Below are 16,665 nucleotides of genomic sequence, written 5' to 3'. Positions count from 1 at the left end.
GAAGAGGGAATGTCCGGGGTGGGAGGAGGGGGAAAAGAGAGAATGTCTGGGGTGGGAGGAGGGGGAGAAGAGAGAATGTCCGGGGTGGGAGGAGGGGGAAAAGAGAGAATGTCTGGGGTGGGAAGAGGGGGAGAAGAGGGAATGTCCGGGATGGGAGGAGGGAATGTCCGGGATGGGAGGAGGGGGAGAGGAGGGAATGTCCGGGGTGGGAGGAGGGGGAGGAGGGGGAATGTCCGGGATGGGAGGAGGGGGAGGAGAGGGAATGTCCGGGGTGGGAGGAGGGGGAGAAGAGGGAATGTCCGGGATGAGAAGAGGGAATGTCCGGGGTGGGAGGAGGGGGAGAGGAGGGAATGTCCGGGGTGGGAGGAGGGGGAGAGGAGGGAATGTCCAGGATGGGAGGAGGGGGAGGAGAGGGAATGTCCGGGATGGGAGGAGGGGGAGAAGAGGGAATGTCCGGGATGAGTGGAGGGAATGTCCGGAGTGGGAGGAGGGGGAGGAGAGGGAATGTCCGGGATGAGAGGAGGGAATGTCCGGGGTGGGAGGAGGGGGAGGAGAGGGAATGTCCGGGATGGGAGGAGGGGGAGGAGAGGGAATGTCTGGGGTGGGAGGAGGGGGAGGAGAGGGAATGTCTGGGATGAGAGGAGGGAATGTCCGGGGTGGGAGGAGGGGGAGAAGAGGGAATGTCCGGGGTGGGAGGAGGGGGAGAAGAGGGAATGTCCGGGGTGGGAGGAGGGGGAGGAGAGGGAATGTCCGGGGTGGGAGGAGGGGGAGAAGGGGGAATGTCCGGGGTGGGAGGAGGGGGAGAAGAGGGAATGTCTGGGGTGGGAGGAGGGGGAGAAGAGAGAATGTCCGGGGTGGGAGGAGGGGGAGAAGAGGGAATGTCCGGGATGGGAGGAGGGTGAGGAGAGGGAATGTCCGGGGTGGGAGGAGGGGGAGGAGAGGGAATGTCCGGGATGGGAGGAGGGTGAGGAGAGGGAATGTCCGGGGTGGGAGGAGGGGGAGAAGAGAGAATGTCCGGGATGAGAGGAGGGAATGTCCGGGGTGGGAGGAGGGGGAGGAGAGGGAATGTCTGGGGTGGGAGGAGGGGGAGGAGAGGGAATGTCCGGGGTGGGAGGAGGGGGAGAAGAGAGAACATCTGGGGTGGGAGGAGGGGGAGAAGAGGGAATGTCCGGGATGGGAGGAGGGGGAGAGGAGGGAATGTCCGGGGTGGGAGGAGGGGGAGAAGAGGGAATGTCCGGGGTGGGAGGAGGGGGAGGAGAGGGAATGTCCGGGGTGGGAGGAGGGGGAGAAGAGGGAATGGCCGGGGTGGGAGGAGGGGGAGGAGAGGGAATGTCCGGGGTGGGAGGAGGGGGAGAAGAGGGAATGTCCGGGGTGGGAGGAGGGGGAGGAGAGGGAATGTCCGGGGTGGGAGGAGGGGGAGAAGAGGGAATGTCCGGGGTGGGAGGAGGGGGAGGAGAGGGAATGTCTGGGATGAGAGGAGGGAATGTCCGGGGTGGGAGGAGAGGGAATGTCCGGGGTGGGAGGAGGGGGAGGAGAGGGAATGTCCGGGGTGGGAGGAGGGGGAGAAGAGGGAATGTCCGGGGTGGGAGGAGGGGGAGGAGAGGGAATGTCCGGGATGAGAGGAGGGAATGTCCGGGGTGGGAGGAGGGGGAGGAGAGGGAATGTCCGGGGTGGGAGGAGGGGGAGGAGAGGGAATGTCCGGGGTGGGAGGGGTCTATGATTATGCCCGCTGCATGCCCTAGAGAGCTGGAAGTGTAGACGGACTCCTTGGAGGGGGGGCTGGTATCTGCGTCCACAGCTCTCTGTAGTTTCTTGAATTCAGTGCTGAGGGGGGAGAGCTGTAAGCTGCCGGTCAGGGTGGAAGGTGCTGGCCTTTGTTACCAAAGGGTGGGCTATCAGGGACAGGGACCAGGGAACAAGAGAGGGGGTAGGTCTCTCGGCCCCTTCACCACCGGCATGGCTGACTGCGCTGGGAGCATCTCTGCTGTTCTAACGACACAGGAAGCCATTCAGCCTCCACCCCAATCGGTAAGATCATGGCTGCTCTTTGACCTCAGTGCCACTGGATGCGGGGTCGTGACCTGGCCGTCGACTATTCCTTCCACCGGAGAGGCTGCTTAGCCCACTGAGTTTTCCTGCAGACGTCTGCTTCAGATCCCGGTGTCTGTTGTGTCTCCGCATCAACAACCTTTCAAAGATTCAGAGCCCTGAGATCTGTCTACCTACAGATGGTCACGAAGCAAATAAACATCATGGAACCCGTTCAAAGAGAAATCATTACCAACCCCACCCCACCCACATGCAAAAAAAAACAAAGTGCAAACAGCAAAAAATGAGCGAGAAACACACAAAATGAAACACCAAACCACAAAGTCATCGAGAGGCTCCAGGCGTATTCAGTTCAATCTAGCGCTGAGTCAAAAGCCAACTTCAGCCTGCAGAGCCAGTCTACCCCCGATCAAAACAGCAAAAAGGAGCGACCGGAAACCAGAAACACATCATAACATGAGCCACAGAGTCCGATCCACAAACCGTGCCGATTAAACCTCGCCCGAGACCCAGGAGTCCGGCAGCATCAAGTGAGAGAGACCATTCAAACCCAGGAAGCTTCCTCCGGGAGCAGCAGGCGAGAGGGAGAGAGACAGAGAGCGGACACACACAGGTAGACAGTGCTGAACACCGGCCTGCCGTCCGTTCTCATCCTCGACACTTTAATCAATGAGATCGGTAAGAAATGGAGTCAATCCTGGGCTGGCACCTCGCCTCCGGGCTTCTTGGCCTCGAATCCATACACTTCACTCCAAACCTCACCAAACTCCCTTGGAGACAGCAAAGTGCCAGACGAAAATACTCCACCAAAATGTGGATCACAGGCTCCAGCAGTAGCAGAGCCACATGTGAAAGAAAAGGAAGACATAAGTGAAGGGAAGGAAACAGTTTTGTGGGACGTCACCCTCGGTCTCATTGTCCGCTGGCGCAGACAGTTATGGTGTTACATGACACAGTACCAAAAACTAGACTGAACTACGTAAAAAACAACACAGAGAAAGCTACACTAGACTACAGACCTACACTGGACTGCATAAAGAGCAGTCCGTTAGCTGCTGCACCTCCTCTCTATGCTGACTTGTCGTTCTTGCTGATGAGACCCACCGCGGTCGTGTCATCAGCGAATTTGATGATATGGTTCGAGCTGTGTGTTGCAGCACAGTCATGGGTCAGCAGAGTGAACAGCAGTGGACTGAGCACACAGCCCTGGGGAGCCCCCGTGCTCAGTGTGATGGTGTTGGAGATGCTGCTCCCGATCCGGACTGACTGAGATCTCCCAGTCAGGAAGTCCAGGATCCAGTTGCAGAGGGAGGTGTTCAGGCCCAATAGGCTCAGCTTTCCAATCAGTTTCTGAGGGATGATGGTGTTGAATGCTGAACTGAAGTCTATGAACAGCATCCGAACGTATGTGTCTTTTTTGTCCAGGTGGGTCAGGGCCAGGTGGAGGGTGATGGCAATGGTGTCGTGTGTTGAGCGGTTGGGACGGTACGCAAACTGCAGTGGGTACAGTGAGGGGGGCAGCAGGGTCTTGATATGCCTCATGACGAGCCTCTCGAAACACTTCGTGATGATGGATGTGAGTGCAACGGGACGGGTCATTGAGGCAGGACAGTGAAGACTTCTTCGGCACAGGGACGGTGGTGGCGGCCTTGAAGCACGTTGGAATGGTGGCGCTGCTCAGGGAGATGTTGAAGATGTCAGTGAGAACATCTGCTAGCTGGTCTGCTCATCCTCTGAGCACTCTACCAGGGATGTTGTCTGGTCCAGCAGCCTTCCGTGGGTTGACCCTGCACAGGGTTCTTCTCACATCGGCCATGGAGAGACACAGCGCCTGGTCATTCATAGGAGGGGTGGACTTCCTCGCTGCCACGTCATTTTCCGCCTCAAACCGGGCGTAGAAGTTATTCAGCGCATTTGAAGAAGGGTCTCAGCCCAAACCGTCGACTGCGTACCCTTTCCCATAGATGGGGCCTGACCTGCTGAGTTCCTCCAGCATTTTGTGTGTGTTGCGCAGGATCTGAATGGGCTGCTGCACAGCTTTTGCCTGTCGGCACCCAGCACGGTGGAGGTGCCGCCCAGGGGATCTACTGGTGGGCTTGCTCCTGTGCCAGACCAGGATGGTCATTGACGGGCAGTCGAGGGCTCTGACAGGTCCAACCGCCCATGGATACGCTCGTGCACGTGTGTCCTTGGGGAGGGGACGTGCAGTCACGATGGGTACAGTGGGGAATTTCTGGTGACAGTGGCCCCCCCCAGGGAATTGACTGTTTTATAGACATTAAGAATCATATTTTAATTTTGAATTTGTTCACTGTCTTGCAAATACTTGATGTTTGTATCTTGTCTATTTTAGTGTAAGTAAACTTTTGTAGTCTTGGAAAATAGAAGAAACTCAGCAGGTCAGGCAACATCTGTGGGAATGAATGAACAGGCAATGTCTACAGAATTGTCAGGGGTATAGATGGTGGGTGGAGATACGACCCTATCAAAGTGCTGCTTCTTCCCTCCGCTGGCCTGCAGGTCACCCTTGGACAAGGTGTTGCACTTGCTTAGCACCCCCCCATCTTAATCACTCCCACCCCCCCAATACAGGTCACGTGAAGCCATGGGGGCAGGTGGTGGATGGTCGTACAAGCAGCCAGTGCAGACCACAAGTCCTGGTTATGTGACCACTGCCGCCAGGCAGACAATCTCTGAAGAGTATCGATAGTGGCTGGGGTCACCCGTCTTGTAAAGACACTGCCCAGAAGAAGGCAACTGCAAACCACTTCTGTAGATACTACCAGAGGGGGTTGGGGAATGTGTCTGTGATGTATTGGACTAAGTCCACTAATATTTATTTATTAATTAAGCCACAGTGGCAGAATAGGCCCTTCCAGCCTTCGAGTTGTGCCACCAAAGTCCCTTGATTTAACCCCAGCCTAATCACCAGACGATTTACAATGACCAATTAACCTACCAACCGGTAGGTGTTTGGACTGTGGGAGGAAACCCACACCGTCATGTGGAGAACGTACAAATTCCTTCCAAGCAGAGGCGAGAATTGAACTGCACTGTAAAGCGTTGTGCTAACCGCTGCACTGAATATCTGCAGCTTCTTACGTTAGAATTGCCAGACCAGACCTTGGTGCAGCCGGTCAGGGTGCTTCCAGCGGTACACCTGCAGCAGCTTGGTCGGGTGCTCCTAAGAGGCTGGCGAGTCTTCCTTGCGCGTGTGTCGATGTGCTGGGCCTCCGTGGAGCATTCCAAACACTGTTTCTCTCTGCCCTTCCAGACGGCCTGTTGAAGGGGATTGTTAGCCAGCTCTTCTGCCAGCTCGGTTACTACCTGCGCCTGACGCCGGGGGGGAGACTGGATGGGACCGAGGATGAGATGAGTTTGTACGGTAAGTCAGGGTCTGGGGAGCAACATCATTCCCACGTCAGGAGTTAGAACTAGAGTTAAAATTAAGATTTATCCTATTTCTTACATCCATTTCACAACATGAGAGAGCAAAAATGTTTATGTTGTGTCTCCGTTGCAATGTACAAGCAGTAAGGAAGGGAAATGTGGGTGGATATTGCCCAGACACCAAGATTGTATACAAAATTGCTTTGTATTCTTGTGTGTACAGTCAGATATACATTGTACAGACAGATTTGCGATCAGCAGAACCGGACAGAATCCTGGGGCACTGAGTACAGGAGGTGGGATGTTATGGTGAAGTTGTATAAGACATTGGTGAGGTCGCAGTTGGAGCATTGTGTGCAGTTCTGGTCAATGCAGCGATATCAATATGATTGAAAGGGGGCAAAGGAAATGTACAAGGGTGTTGCTGGGACTTGAGGACCCAAGGGAGAGGGAAAGGAGGAGTAATTTAGGACCTTAAACCTGGAGTGCAGGAGAATGAGGGGAAATCTTATAGAGTATAGGGGTATAGACGGAGGGGTGGAGATGTGTCTCTACTCTATTAAAGGAGATGTGTGTAAGGTGCTTCATCCCTCCACGTGAAGCCATGGGGGCAGGTGGTGGATGGTAGTACGAGCAGCTGGTGCAGATCACAAGTCCTGGTTAGGCAACCACTGACGTCAATCTCTGAAGAGAATTGAAAATGGCTGGGGTCACCCCTCTTGTAAAGACGCTGTCAGAAGGCAGCAATGGCAAACCACTTCTGTAGAAAAACTTGCCAAGAACAATCATGGTCAAGGAAAGACCACGATCACCCGCACCGTGTAACACGATGCATAACGATGGTGATGATACATAGGGTGAGTGTGCATGCAGGCTTTCTCCACTCAGATTGCTGAGACGAGAACTAGAGGTTTAGGGTGAAAGGTGAAAGATCTGAGGGGGGGATCTTTTCCACTCAGAGGGCACTGCCACTGCGGAACGAGCTGCCAGCGGAGATGGTGAACAAGGTTTCGATTGTAAGATTTGAGAGAAATTTAGAGGGGTATGAAAGGCTATGGTCTAGGTATAGGTAGGTGAGACTAGGCAGAATAGCAGGCTTTCACGGACTAGATGGGCCGAAGGGCCTGTTTCTGGGCTGTGGTCCTCTTTGACTCTATAACCACTGACACTGACATTCATCATGTTTTGTGGCACCAGGACAGAGTAAAGACAGAAATTAACTCTCAACTACTAAACTCAATTAACGGGGCAAGAAGAATAACTTGGAAGGTTCAAAATCAGAATCAAGTTTATTATCCCCAGCATGTGGCATGCATACGGAAATAGAAGAGAAAAAATAATAAATAAAATAAAAATAATTATAAACAAACAAGAAAATCAATTACAAATATTGATTAGTTTAAAAAAAAACATTCAAAACAGAAATATTGTGTATTAAAAAAAAGTGAGGTAGTGTTCAAAGCTTCAATGTCCATTCAGGAATCAGATGGCAGAGGGGAGGAAGCTGTTCCTGAATCGCTGAGTTTGTGCCTTCAGGCTTCTGTACCTCCCATCTGATGATGACAGTGAGAAAAGGGCATGCCCTGGGTGCTGGGGATCCTTAATAATGGACGCTGCCTTTCTGAGACACCGCTCCCTGAAGATGTCCTGAATACTTTGTAGGCTGGTACCCAAGATGGAGCTGACTAGATTTACAACCCTCTGCAGCTTCTTTCAGTCCTGTGCAGTAGCCCCTCCATACCAGACAGTGATGCAGCCTGTCAGAATGCTCTCCACGGTACAACTATACAACTTTTTGAGTGTATTTGTTGACATGCCAAATCTCTTCAAACTCCTAATAAAGTATAGCCGTTGTCTTGCCTTCTTTATAACTACATCGATATGCTGGGACCAAGTTAGGTCCTCAGAGATCTTGACACCCAGGAACTTGAAACTGCTCACTCTCTCCACTTCTGATCCCTCTATGGGGATTGGTATGTGTTCCTTCGTCTTACCCTTCTGGAAGTCCACAATCAGCTCTTTCATCTTACTGAAGTTTGAGTGCCAGGTTGTTGCTGTGGCACCATTCCGCTAGTTGGCATATCTCACTCCTGTACACCTCCTCGTCACCACCTGAGATTCTACCAACAATGGTTGTATCATCAACAAATTTATAGATGGTATTTGAGCTGTGCCTAGCCACACAGTCAGGGGTATAGAGAGAGTAGAGCAGTGGGCTAAGCACACACCCCTGAGGTGCGCCAGTATTGATCGTCAGCGAGGAGGAGATATTATCACCAATCCACACAGACTGCGGTCTTCTGGTTAAGGAAGCTGAGGATCCAATTGCAGAGGGAGGTACAGAGGCCAAGGTTCTGTAACTTCTCAATCAGGATTGTGGGAATGATGGTGTTAAATGCTGAGTGCATCCCTAAAAGAAGTAATTGAGCAGGAAAGAGTGCCGAGACCTATGAATATTGCCAGGACCTGAGGGCCTGACCCATGGGGGGAGTTGGATAGGCTGGGGCTTTACTCACTGGAGCACGGGAGGCTGTGGGCTAACCTTACTGAGCTGAGGCAGAGACAGGCTGAACCCATTCGTTCTTTCCCCAGGTCGGGGAATCAAGAACAGGAGGGCACAGGTTTAAAGTTTAAAGGGGAGAGATTCTATAGGAACTTTTTCACCCAGGCGTTGGTCCGTATACAGAACGAACTGCCCGAGGAAGTGATTGAGGCAGGTGCATGAACAACATTTTAAAAAGCAGTTGGACTGGTGCATTATACGAAAGCTTTAAAGCAGTGGGTCCCAACTTTGGTTAATGGGATTGGTTCATGGCATTGTAGAAGGTTGCAGAAGCCCTGGTTTGGAGGGATATTGGCCAAACGCGGTCAAATAAGATCGGCTTAGATAGGCATCAGAAACAGAATCACGTTTTATTGTCACTGATTTACAATACCGTGCAAAAGTCTTTGGCACATATATATAGCCAGCGTTTCTAAGACTTTTGCACAGAATTGTAGTAATTTTACGTATTGCACTGTATTGCTGCTACAAAAACAAAAATTTCTTGACATGTGTGAGTGATAAACCTGATTCTGATCTGGGTCTCTGTTGTGGGCTGAGAATGGGAAGGGGCAGGGAGAGGGGAATCATGGTTGGGAAAAGGGGAAGGGAGAGACGAGGGAACAGAGATACATTCTGTAATGATCAGTAATCAATGGTTTAGAATCAAATGGCCTTGGCTGGTGCCTCAGGGCTGGGTGTGACTGCACCCACGCCACACATCCCACCACTGGCACTGCTCCCCTGACACCTGCCCCACACCCCTCCCGCGGTGCTCCACCCCCACCATTCCCAACATCCTTTGCTCCCACCAGATTTACAAACTTGCTCTCCGCTCCACGTTGACAAATACAGGACTGTGCAAAAGCCTTAGGCCTACGTATATGTCGCCCCCTGGGTCGCCTCAGGCTGGCTCAGCTCGCTTCTGTCTAGGGGGAGCAGCCTTCGGCCCCACCAAACTGGGTAATCAGCTGGTGTGGATGCTGTGTGATGTCCCCGCCTCGCCCAAAACCAGACAGTACACCATATGCGATTAAATGATTACACTTTATAGATCTTACAAGAACTAAGTGATTAATAACGATACAGTATATATGAAGGAAAAGAAAATAAAGAAAAGGTGCCAAAACTTATCAAAGTCCAAACCACTTTGTGCACAACCGTTGGAGCTCAATTACCAAAGTCTTCTGGCCACCACTCGATCCCCTCAGTCTTCCTCAACCCAAAGTGATCAACCAAGCACCCCCGACACGTCTGTCTTCGTCTCCTCTCCTCGCCGAACCTCCTGGCCTCGGACCCCTGTTTGGGGTCCGTTCTGTCGCCCAGCTTACAGCATCACGTCCTCTCTCTCTCCCCCCTCGCCCCGACTCCCCAAAAGCCCGCCAACAATAGCACACCACAGTAAAGGGGGTTTCTTCTTTTTCTTTGTTACTGCGTATGTTAATCAAAATGGCTTCTTTGTTTTGTTAAAAGTAGGAATGCTACGTATACATGTGCCTAAGATTTCTGTATTTGTGCCTTTTTCGATCCTGCGCACTGGAACCGCCATCATGGTCAGCATTGACATGATGGGCCGATGGACCTGTTTCTGAGCTGTAGAAATTGATAACATAGACCTTGTGTGGGAAAGTACTGGGGGGGGGGACATGATTAGCATAGGACAGAGAGGTGAGGGGGATTCTTGTCATCGGGGGAGGAGCTGATCGCTGACTTCTTCTCCTTTCCCGCAGCACTCTTCAATCTCATTCCTGTGGGTCTGCGGGTGGTGGCAATCCAGGGAGTGAAGACTGGCCTCTACATCGCCATGAACTGCAACGGATACCTCTACACATCGGTGGGTGACCCAGCGGGGTGGGCTGGGGGCAAGGGGCTCTCCACTCTGTCCCCGTCTGAAGGTACCGGGTGCAATATCGCAGAGATAGCAGACCCGTGCCTTGTTGTGCTCTACTAACCCACTGGGACAGGGCAGGCGGGCCTTCATACTGTGTCTAACCCCATTCACACACCCACCACTTTGGGTCAAACACCTCTCTCCAACAACCTGCCTGTACTTCCTTTCAATCTCCTTAAAATTATGACTTCTCATGTGCCCCGGGAAAAAGACTCTGGCCATCCATTTGACTGATGTTTCTCAACCCTCTATCAAATCTCCTCTCATCCTGCTCAGCTCCAAAGAGGAAAGCCCCAGGAGAGTGAAAGCGATGGGGAATGTGGGAGTGACGACGGTGGGTGGGCCTGTCGGAGTAACTGTGGTGTGTCTGGAATGACGGTGGGAGTGACAACGGTGGGTGGGCCTGTCGGAGTAACTGTGGTGTGTGTGGAATGACGGTGGGAGTGATGATGGTGGGTGGGCCTGTCGGAGTAACTGTGGTGTGTGTGGAATGACGGTGGGAGTGATGATGGTGGGTGGGCCTGTCGGAGTAACTGTGGTGTGTGTGGAATGACGGTGGGAGTGATGATGGTGGGTGGGCCTGTCGGAGTAACTGTGGTGTGTGTGGAATGACGGTGGGAGTGATGATGGTGGGTGGGCCTGTCGGAGTAACTGTGGTGTGTGTGGAATGACGGTGGGAGTGACAACGGTGGGTGGGCCTGTCGGAGTAACTGTGGTGGGTGTGGAGTAACGGTGGGAGTGATGACGAAAGGTGGAGAGACTGGGAGGGATGGCAGAGGGTGGAAACTGTAAGAGTCATGGCAGATGGGAGTGACAGTGGAGGAAGGGGAACATGGGAGTGACACCAGGGTGCGGTGAGAGTGAGTGTGATGGTGAAGTGTGGGACTGCGGGACTGACGATGAAGGGCGGGGAGTGACACCGGTGTGAGGGAAGTGTGGGAGAGATGTGGAGGGTGTGGAGTGAAGGTGGTGGGTCTGTGGGAGTGAGGGTGCAGAGTGGAGGCCGTTGGAGTGATGACAAAAGGTGGGGGATCTGGGAGTGATGGTAGGGGGTGAGGATTGTGGGAGTAATGACAGTGTGGGGTCTGTGGGAGTGATGGCGGAGGGTGGGGTCTGTGGGAGTGACGGCAGAGGGTGGGGTCTGGGGGAGTGACGGTGGAGGGTGGGGTCTGAGGGAGTGACGGTAGAGGGTGGGGTCTGGGGGAGTGACGGTGGAGGGTGGGGTCTGAGGGAGTGACGGTAGAGGGTGGGGTCTGGGGGAGTGACGGTAGAGGGTGGGGAGTGTGGGAGTGACTGTGGGGGGTGGGGTCTGTGGGAGTGACGGTGGAGGGTGGTGACTGTGGGAGTGACTGTGGGGGGTGGGGTCTGTGGGAGACGGTGGAGGGTGGAGTCTGTGGGAGTGACGGTGGAGGGTGGGGACTGTGGGAGTGACTGTGGGGAGTGGGGTCTGTGGGAGTGACGGCGGAGGGTGGGGACTGTGGGAGTGACTGTGGGGAGTGGGGTCTGTGGGAGTGACTGTGGGGAGTGGGGTCTGTGGGAGTGACGGCAGAGGGTGGGGACTGTGGGAGTGACTGTGGAGGGTGGGGTCTGGGGGAGTGATGGCGGAGGGTGGGGACTGTGGGAGTGACGGTGGAGGGTGGGGTCTGGGGGAGTGACGGTGGAGGGTGGGGTCTGTGGGAGTGACGGCGGAGGATGGTGTCTGTGGGAGTGACGGCGGAGTGTGGGGACTGTGGGAGTGACGGCGGAGGGTGGGGACTGTGGGAGTGACGGCGGAGGGTGGGGTCTGTGGGAGTGATGGTGGAGGGTGGGGTCTGTGGGAGTGACGGCGGAGGGTGGTGTCTGTGGGAGTGACGGCGGAGGGTGGGGACTGGGAGTGACGGCGGAGTGTGGGGACTGTGGGAGTGACGGCGGAGGGTGGGGTCTGTGGGAGTGACGGTGGAGGGTGGGGTCTGTGGGAGTGACGGCGGAGGGTGGTGTCTGTGGGAGTGACGGCGGAGGGTGGGGACTGGGAGTGACGGCGGAGGGTGGGGACTGTGGGAGTGACTGTGGAGGGTGGGGTCTGGGGGAGTGATGGTGGAGGGTGGGGTCTGTGGGAGTGCCCCACCATCGGGAGGAGGACTCCCACCCAGACCGAGCTGTGGCACGGAATTCCGGGAAGGGGCAGGTGGCTGCTGGACTTTCTGTGACTCTTGCCCCCCACCGCCCCCTTGACAGGAACACTTCACCCCCGAGTGCAAGTTCAAGGAGTGCGTTTTCGAGAACTACTACGTGACCTACTCCTCGGTGCTGTACCGGCAGCAGGGCTCCGGGCGCTCCTGGTACCTCGGCATTGACAAGGACGGCCAGACCATGAAGGGGAACCGGGTGAAGAAGACCAAGAGGGCGGCACATTTCCTGCCCAAGCTCGTCGAAGGTACGGTACCGGGCAGCCTCACCCTACCAAACTGACTCCCCCATTTAGATTCATAGAGTCATCAGAAAGTACAGCACAGAAGCAGGCCCTTCAGCCCATCCAGTCCGTCCTGAACCATTTGAACTGCCTACTGCCGTCAACCTGCATCGGGACCGTAGCCCTCCACACCCCAAACATCAAACTTCCCTTAAACATTGAAATCGAGCTCGCACGCACCACCTGTGCTGCCAGCTCGTTCTACACTCTCACCTCCCTCTGAGGAAGAAGTTTGCCCTGGTGTTCCTCTTAAAATTTTCACCGTTCACCCTTTAGTTGCAGTCCCACGCAACCTCGGCGGAAAAGATCTGCATGCATTTATTCTATATATATTACAACACCCTGTAACCTGCTGCCATTCGGCCCATCTTCCTGACCCTGTGATCTGCCACCACTCCGTCCATCTTACCAATCGATCAATAACATTGTGTAACCCACCTCAGCTTTGCCTTCCTTACTGACTGATCGATAATGTCCAGTAAGCCGCTGGGGCTCCTCAGATTCTTTTTAAATCTCTCCCCTCCCACCGTAAGCCTGCACCCTCGAGTTCTTGATTCCCCGACCCTGGGAAGATGGCCATGTGCGTTCACCTGTCCACGCCCTTCATAACTCATGTAAGTCTTTCCAAAATCGACAAATTTCGCAGACCCAAACATTCAAAGTGAAAAAGGAACAAGTCTCACAAACAGCAAGGAAACAAATGGGCGTGGAATGCAGAATACGAAACCCCGAGACGTGGAAGGAATCCCGGCATGAGCTGTTCAGCTGAGCTCAGCTCAATCTGCCGCCATGTCCCTGGTTATCTGCAGGCGACAGCGCAAGTCTGCCCTGCTCAATCTCGCTCAGAAGGCAGAAACACACCAGAACATGAACTGGTGGACACCAGTGACATTCAACCTGATTCCCCAGTGACTGAACTCCCAACCTGCCCAACGGGAAGGGGAGGGCACCGGTGGCAATGTGAGCGGTGTCCTCGTGGGTTTCTCACGGTCCTCTCCCCCCCACCCCCGTCTCTTCCAGCTGCCCTCTACCAGGAGCCCTCCCTCCACGAGCTGAGCGAGGACCAGCCGGAGGCAAAGAAGGGAGCCAAGACAGCGGCCATGAACGGCGGGAAGGGGGCCAAACTGAAGACGGAGGCGTAGCCCCCCCACCCTCCGGGAGGGTGACGAGGCGACACTGTCGATGGCGGGCAACGGGAAGGGGAAGGGTGTGGGCGGGCGTCTGTCCGTCAGGACTCCTGCCAAATCCTGGCCACGTTAGTCACCCCGCGATGCTTCCCTCCAGAGGGTTCCACTGTCAACCACTGTACAAACCCAGGTCCAAGTCAACTTTCCGCAGCACACTTGGGTGCCAAACTGTCTAAAGTCAGCTCCATGACAGACAGCAGACATCAGCTGGGGGTGGTGGGGAGAGGGCAAAGAGCAGTGGCATGAGAAACAGGGGTGACCCATCCTAACCCAGACCATCAGTCAGACTTTGCCACCTGGAGTTGCAAAGATTGGCTCCCCCTTGCAGAACACTGCCCCGAAGGGTAGAACACAGTCCCCACCCTCCACCGTCACTCCCCCAGACCCACCCTCCACCGTCAGGGCTCCCAGTGACAGTGAAGACCCCAAGCACTCCACCGTCCCACTCTCTCCCCACAGACCTGCGTCAGTCCCCAAACTAATCCCACTGTCCCACTCTCTCCCCACAGCTCTGTGTCAGTCCCCAAACAAATCCCACCATCCCACTCTCTCCCCACAGACATGTATCAGTCCCCAAACTAATCCCACTGTCCCACTCTCTCCCCACAGACCTGTATCAGTCCCCAAACTAATCCCACCGTCCCACTCTCTCCCCACAGACATGTATCAGTCCCCAAACTAATCCCACTGTCCCACTCTCCCCACAGACCTGTATCAGTCCCCAAACTAATCCCACTGTCCCACTCTCTCCCCACAGCTCTGTGTCAGTCCCCAAACAAATCCCACCGTCCACTCTCTCCCCACAGACATGTATCAGTCCCCAAACTAATCCCACTGTCCCACTCTCTCCCCACAGACCTGTATCAGTCCCCAAACTAATCCCACTGTCCCACTCTCTCCCCACAGCTCTGTGTCAGTCCCCAAACTAATCCCACTGTCCCACTCTCTCCCCACAGACCTGTATCAGTCCCCAAACTAATCCCACTGTCCCACTCTCTCCCCACAGACCTGTATCACTCCCCAAACTAATCCCACTGTCCCACTCTCTCCCCACAGACCTGTATCAGTCCCCAAACTAATCCCACTGTCCCACTGTCTCCCCACAGACCTGTATCAGTCCCCAAACTAATCCCACCATCCCACTCTCTCCCCACAGACCTGTATCAGTCCCCAAACTAATCCCACTGTCCCACTCTCTCCCCACAGACCTGTATCAGTCCCCAAACTAATCCCACCGTCCCACTCTCTCCCCACAGACCTGTATCAGTCCCCAAACTAATCCCACTGTCCCACTCTCTCCCCACAGACCTGTATTAGTCCCCAAACTAATCCCACTGTCCCACTCTCTCCCCACAGACATGTATCAGTCCACAAACTAATCCCACTGTCCCACTCTCTCCCCACAGACCTGTATCAGTCCCCAAACTAATCCCACCATCCCACTCTCTCCCCACAGACCTGTATCAGTCTCCAAACTAATCCCACTGTCCCACTCTCTCCCCACAGACCGGTGTCTGTCCACAAGTTAATCACATACATCCATGAAGTTAGGTTAATGATCACCTCATCACTAACCCCTGAGCCACAGGATGTTTTGTGTCCACACAGTCCTCATCTCCCTGTGTGATTATCCACCTCTGCCTGTTTCAGGCCCAACTTCCCAATGCTTGAAAGTTTTTCCAAAGCCAGTGACCTGTTCGGCCCATCGTGGATATGCTGGCTCTTTGAAGTAGCCCCACACATGCCCAGCCCTTTGCTCCCCAACCGTTGAATCCCTCTCTGTTTCAGTGGGACCATCTCTCCTGTTCTCACACTGCCCTCGGGGTCGGATCACTGCCCGTGCCCGGAGGCTAGGCCCATCTCTGGCTCCCTGGTGCTTACTGGCCTTCCGATGTGGGTAACTGACTCTGTACCCCATCGTCGCAAATTGGCAGGGTTTTGGGTGGGAAGGGTGGGGGGAGGGTTGGGTTTATGTCAGAAGCATGTATCAAACCGCATGAGGGTGAATGTCTGTCTGACACAAGAGATTCTGCAGATGCTGGAAATCTTGAGCAACACACACACAGAACTCAGCAGGCATCAGCGGAGGGGAATAAACAGTTGATGTTTCGTGCACCCCCGATGAAGGATCTCAGCCCAAAACATCGACTGTTTATTCCTCTCCATAGATGTTGCCTGACCTGTAAGTTCCTCCAGCATTTTGTGAATGTATCCCTGAGTGTGTGTGTACGTGTGTGAGTGTATCCGAGTGTGTGTGTGTACGTGTGTGAATGTATCCCTGTGTGTATGTACGTGTGTGAATGTATCCCTGAGTGTGTGTACGTGTGTGAATGTATCCCTGAGTGTGTGTATGCGTGTGTGAGTGTATCCCTGAGTGTGTGTACGTGTGTGAATGTATCCCTGAGTGTGTGTGTGCGTGTGTGAGTGTATCCCTGAGTGTGTGTGTACGTGTGTGAATGTATCCCTGAGTGTGTGTATGCGTGTGTGAGTGTATCCCTGAGTGTGTGTACGTGTGTGAATGTATCCCTGAGTGTGTGTGTGCGTGTGTGAGTGTGTGCGTGAGCGTGTGAGTGTGTAATGGCCGATGTCCTATTGAATGGTCAATGCCATTTAGAGTGAAGACCCGGCCTATCGGAATGGCATGTCTGTGTGTGTGATTTAACAAGACATACATAGAAATATAAGCTCAAAATCATACAACAGGGTGTTTTTTGGTCTGAATTCCTTCAGTATCCAGGACTTTTATGAGCCAACCTGAAACCAAAGGCCAATTCTGCTCTTCCATCTCCCAGGATGGTCTCCTACAAGGTCCTGGCAGTAGCCACTCTGACGTCACCTGTGGAGCTGTCCTTTTTAAAAATGTATATTTATTCTTATCGCATTTATTTTTCTTACAATCCTATCTGGACATATGGTGTAAATAAAGGGGCACCCTCGTGCGGTGCCGAGGTTAACCAGAACTTTGTGCTTGTGTCTTGACTGACATCACACACCCATTGGTCACACTGGGGTTCAATTATAGCACCTTAACCGTGATTGGCCAGAATTCAGTCACATGACAACACCCTCGTTGGTTGGCCAATGAATGAAGTTTTGACTCAGATGGTGACCTGCAGGGATGGGTAGGAATCAAATTATTCTGGGACATGTTGGGAAA

The 16,665-nt window shown here is 53.9% G+C and overlaps 1 protein-coding gene across 1 annotated transcript; it reads left to right on the top strand.

Moving 5' to 3' along the window:
* Positions 1–4,166: 4,166 nt before the first annotated feature.
* On the top strand, positions 4,167–13,463 carry LOC132389234 (fibroblast growth factor 12-like). Its single transcript, XM_059961728.1, has 5 exons — positions 4,167–4,230; positions 5,144–5,434; positions 9,712–9,815; positions 12,087–12,285; positions 13,342–13,463. Exons 1-5 carry the CDS (start codon positions 4,167–4,169, stop codon positions 13,461–13,463), a joined length of 780 nt encoding a protein of 259 aa, XP_059817711.1.
* The last annotated feature ends 3,202 nt before the right edge of the window (positions 13,464–16,665 follow it).

This window comes from Hypanus sabinus, unplaced genomic scaffold, assembly GCF_030144855.1.
Source record: "Hypanus sabinus isolate sHypSab1 unplaced genomic scaffold, sHypSab1.hap1 scaffold_507, whole genome shotgun sequence".
Classification (NCBI taxonomy): domain Eukaryota; kingdom Metazoa; phylum Chordata; class Chondrichthyes; order Myliobatiformes; family Dasyatidae; genus Hypanus; species Hypanus sabinus.
Note: the sequence above shows the minus strand (reverse complement) of the source record. Positions and strands in the feature narration are given on the sequence as shown.

What these genes read in the sequence shown, in the direction of transcription:
- LOC132389234 (XM_059961728.1), top strand. Translation starts at nt 4,167, where the DNA reads ATGGTCATTGACGGGCAGTCGAGGGCTCTGACAGGTCCAACCGCCCAT. An exon ending in CCATGGATACGCTCGTGCAC is followed by an intron (nt 4,231 to 5,143) that starts GTGTGTCCTTGG and finishes GAATATCTGCAG; the next exon opens with CTTCTTACGTTAGAATTGCC. An exon ending in CCTGCCCAAGCTCGTCGAAG is followed by an intron (nt 12,286 to 13,341) that starts GTACGGTACCGG and finishes CGTCTCTTCCAG; the next exon opens with CTGCCCTCTACCAGGAGCCC.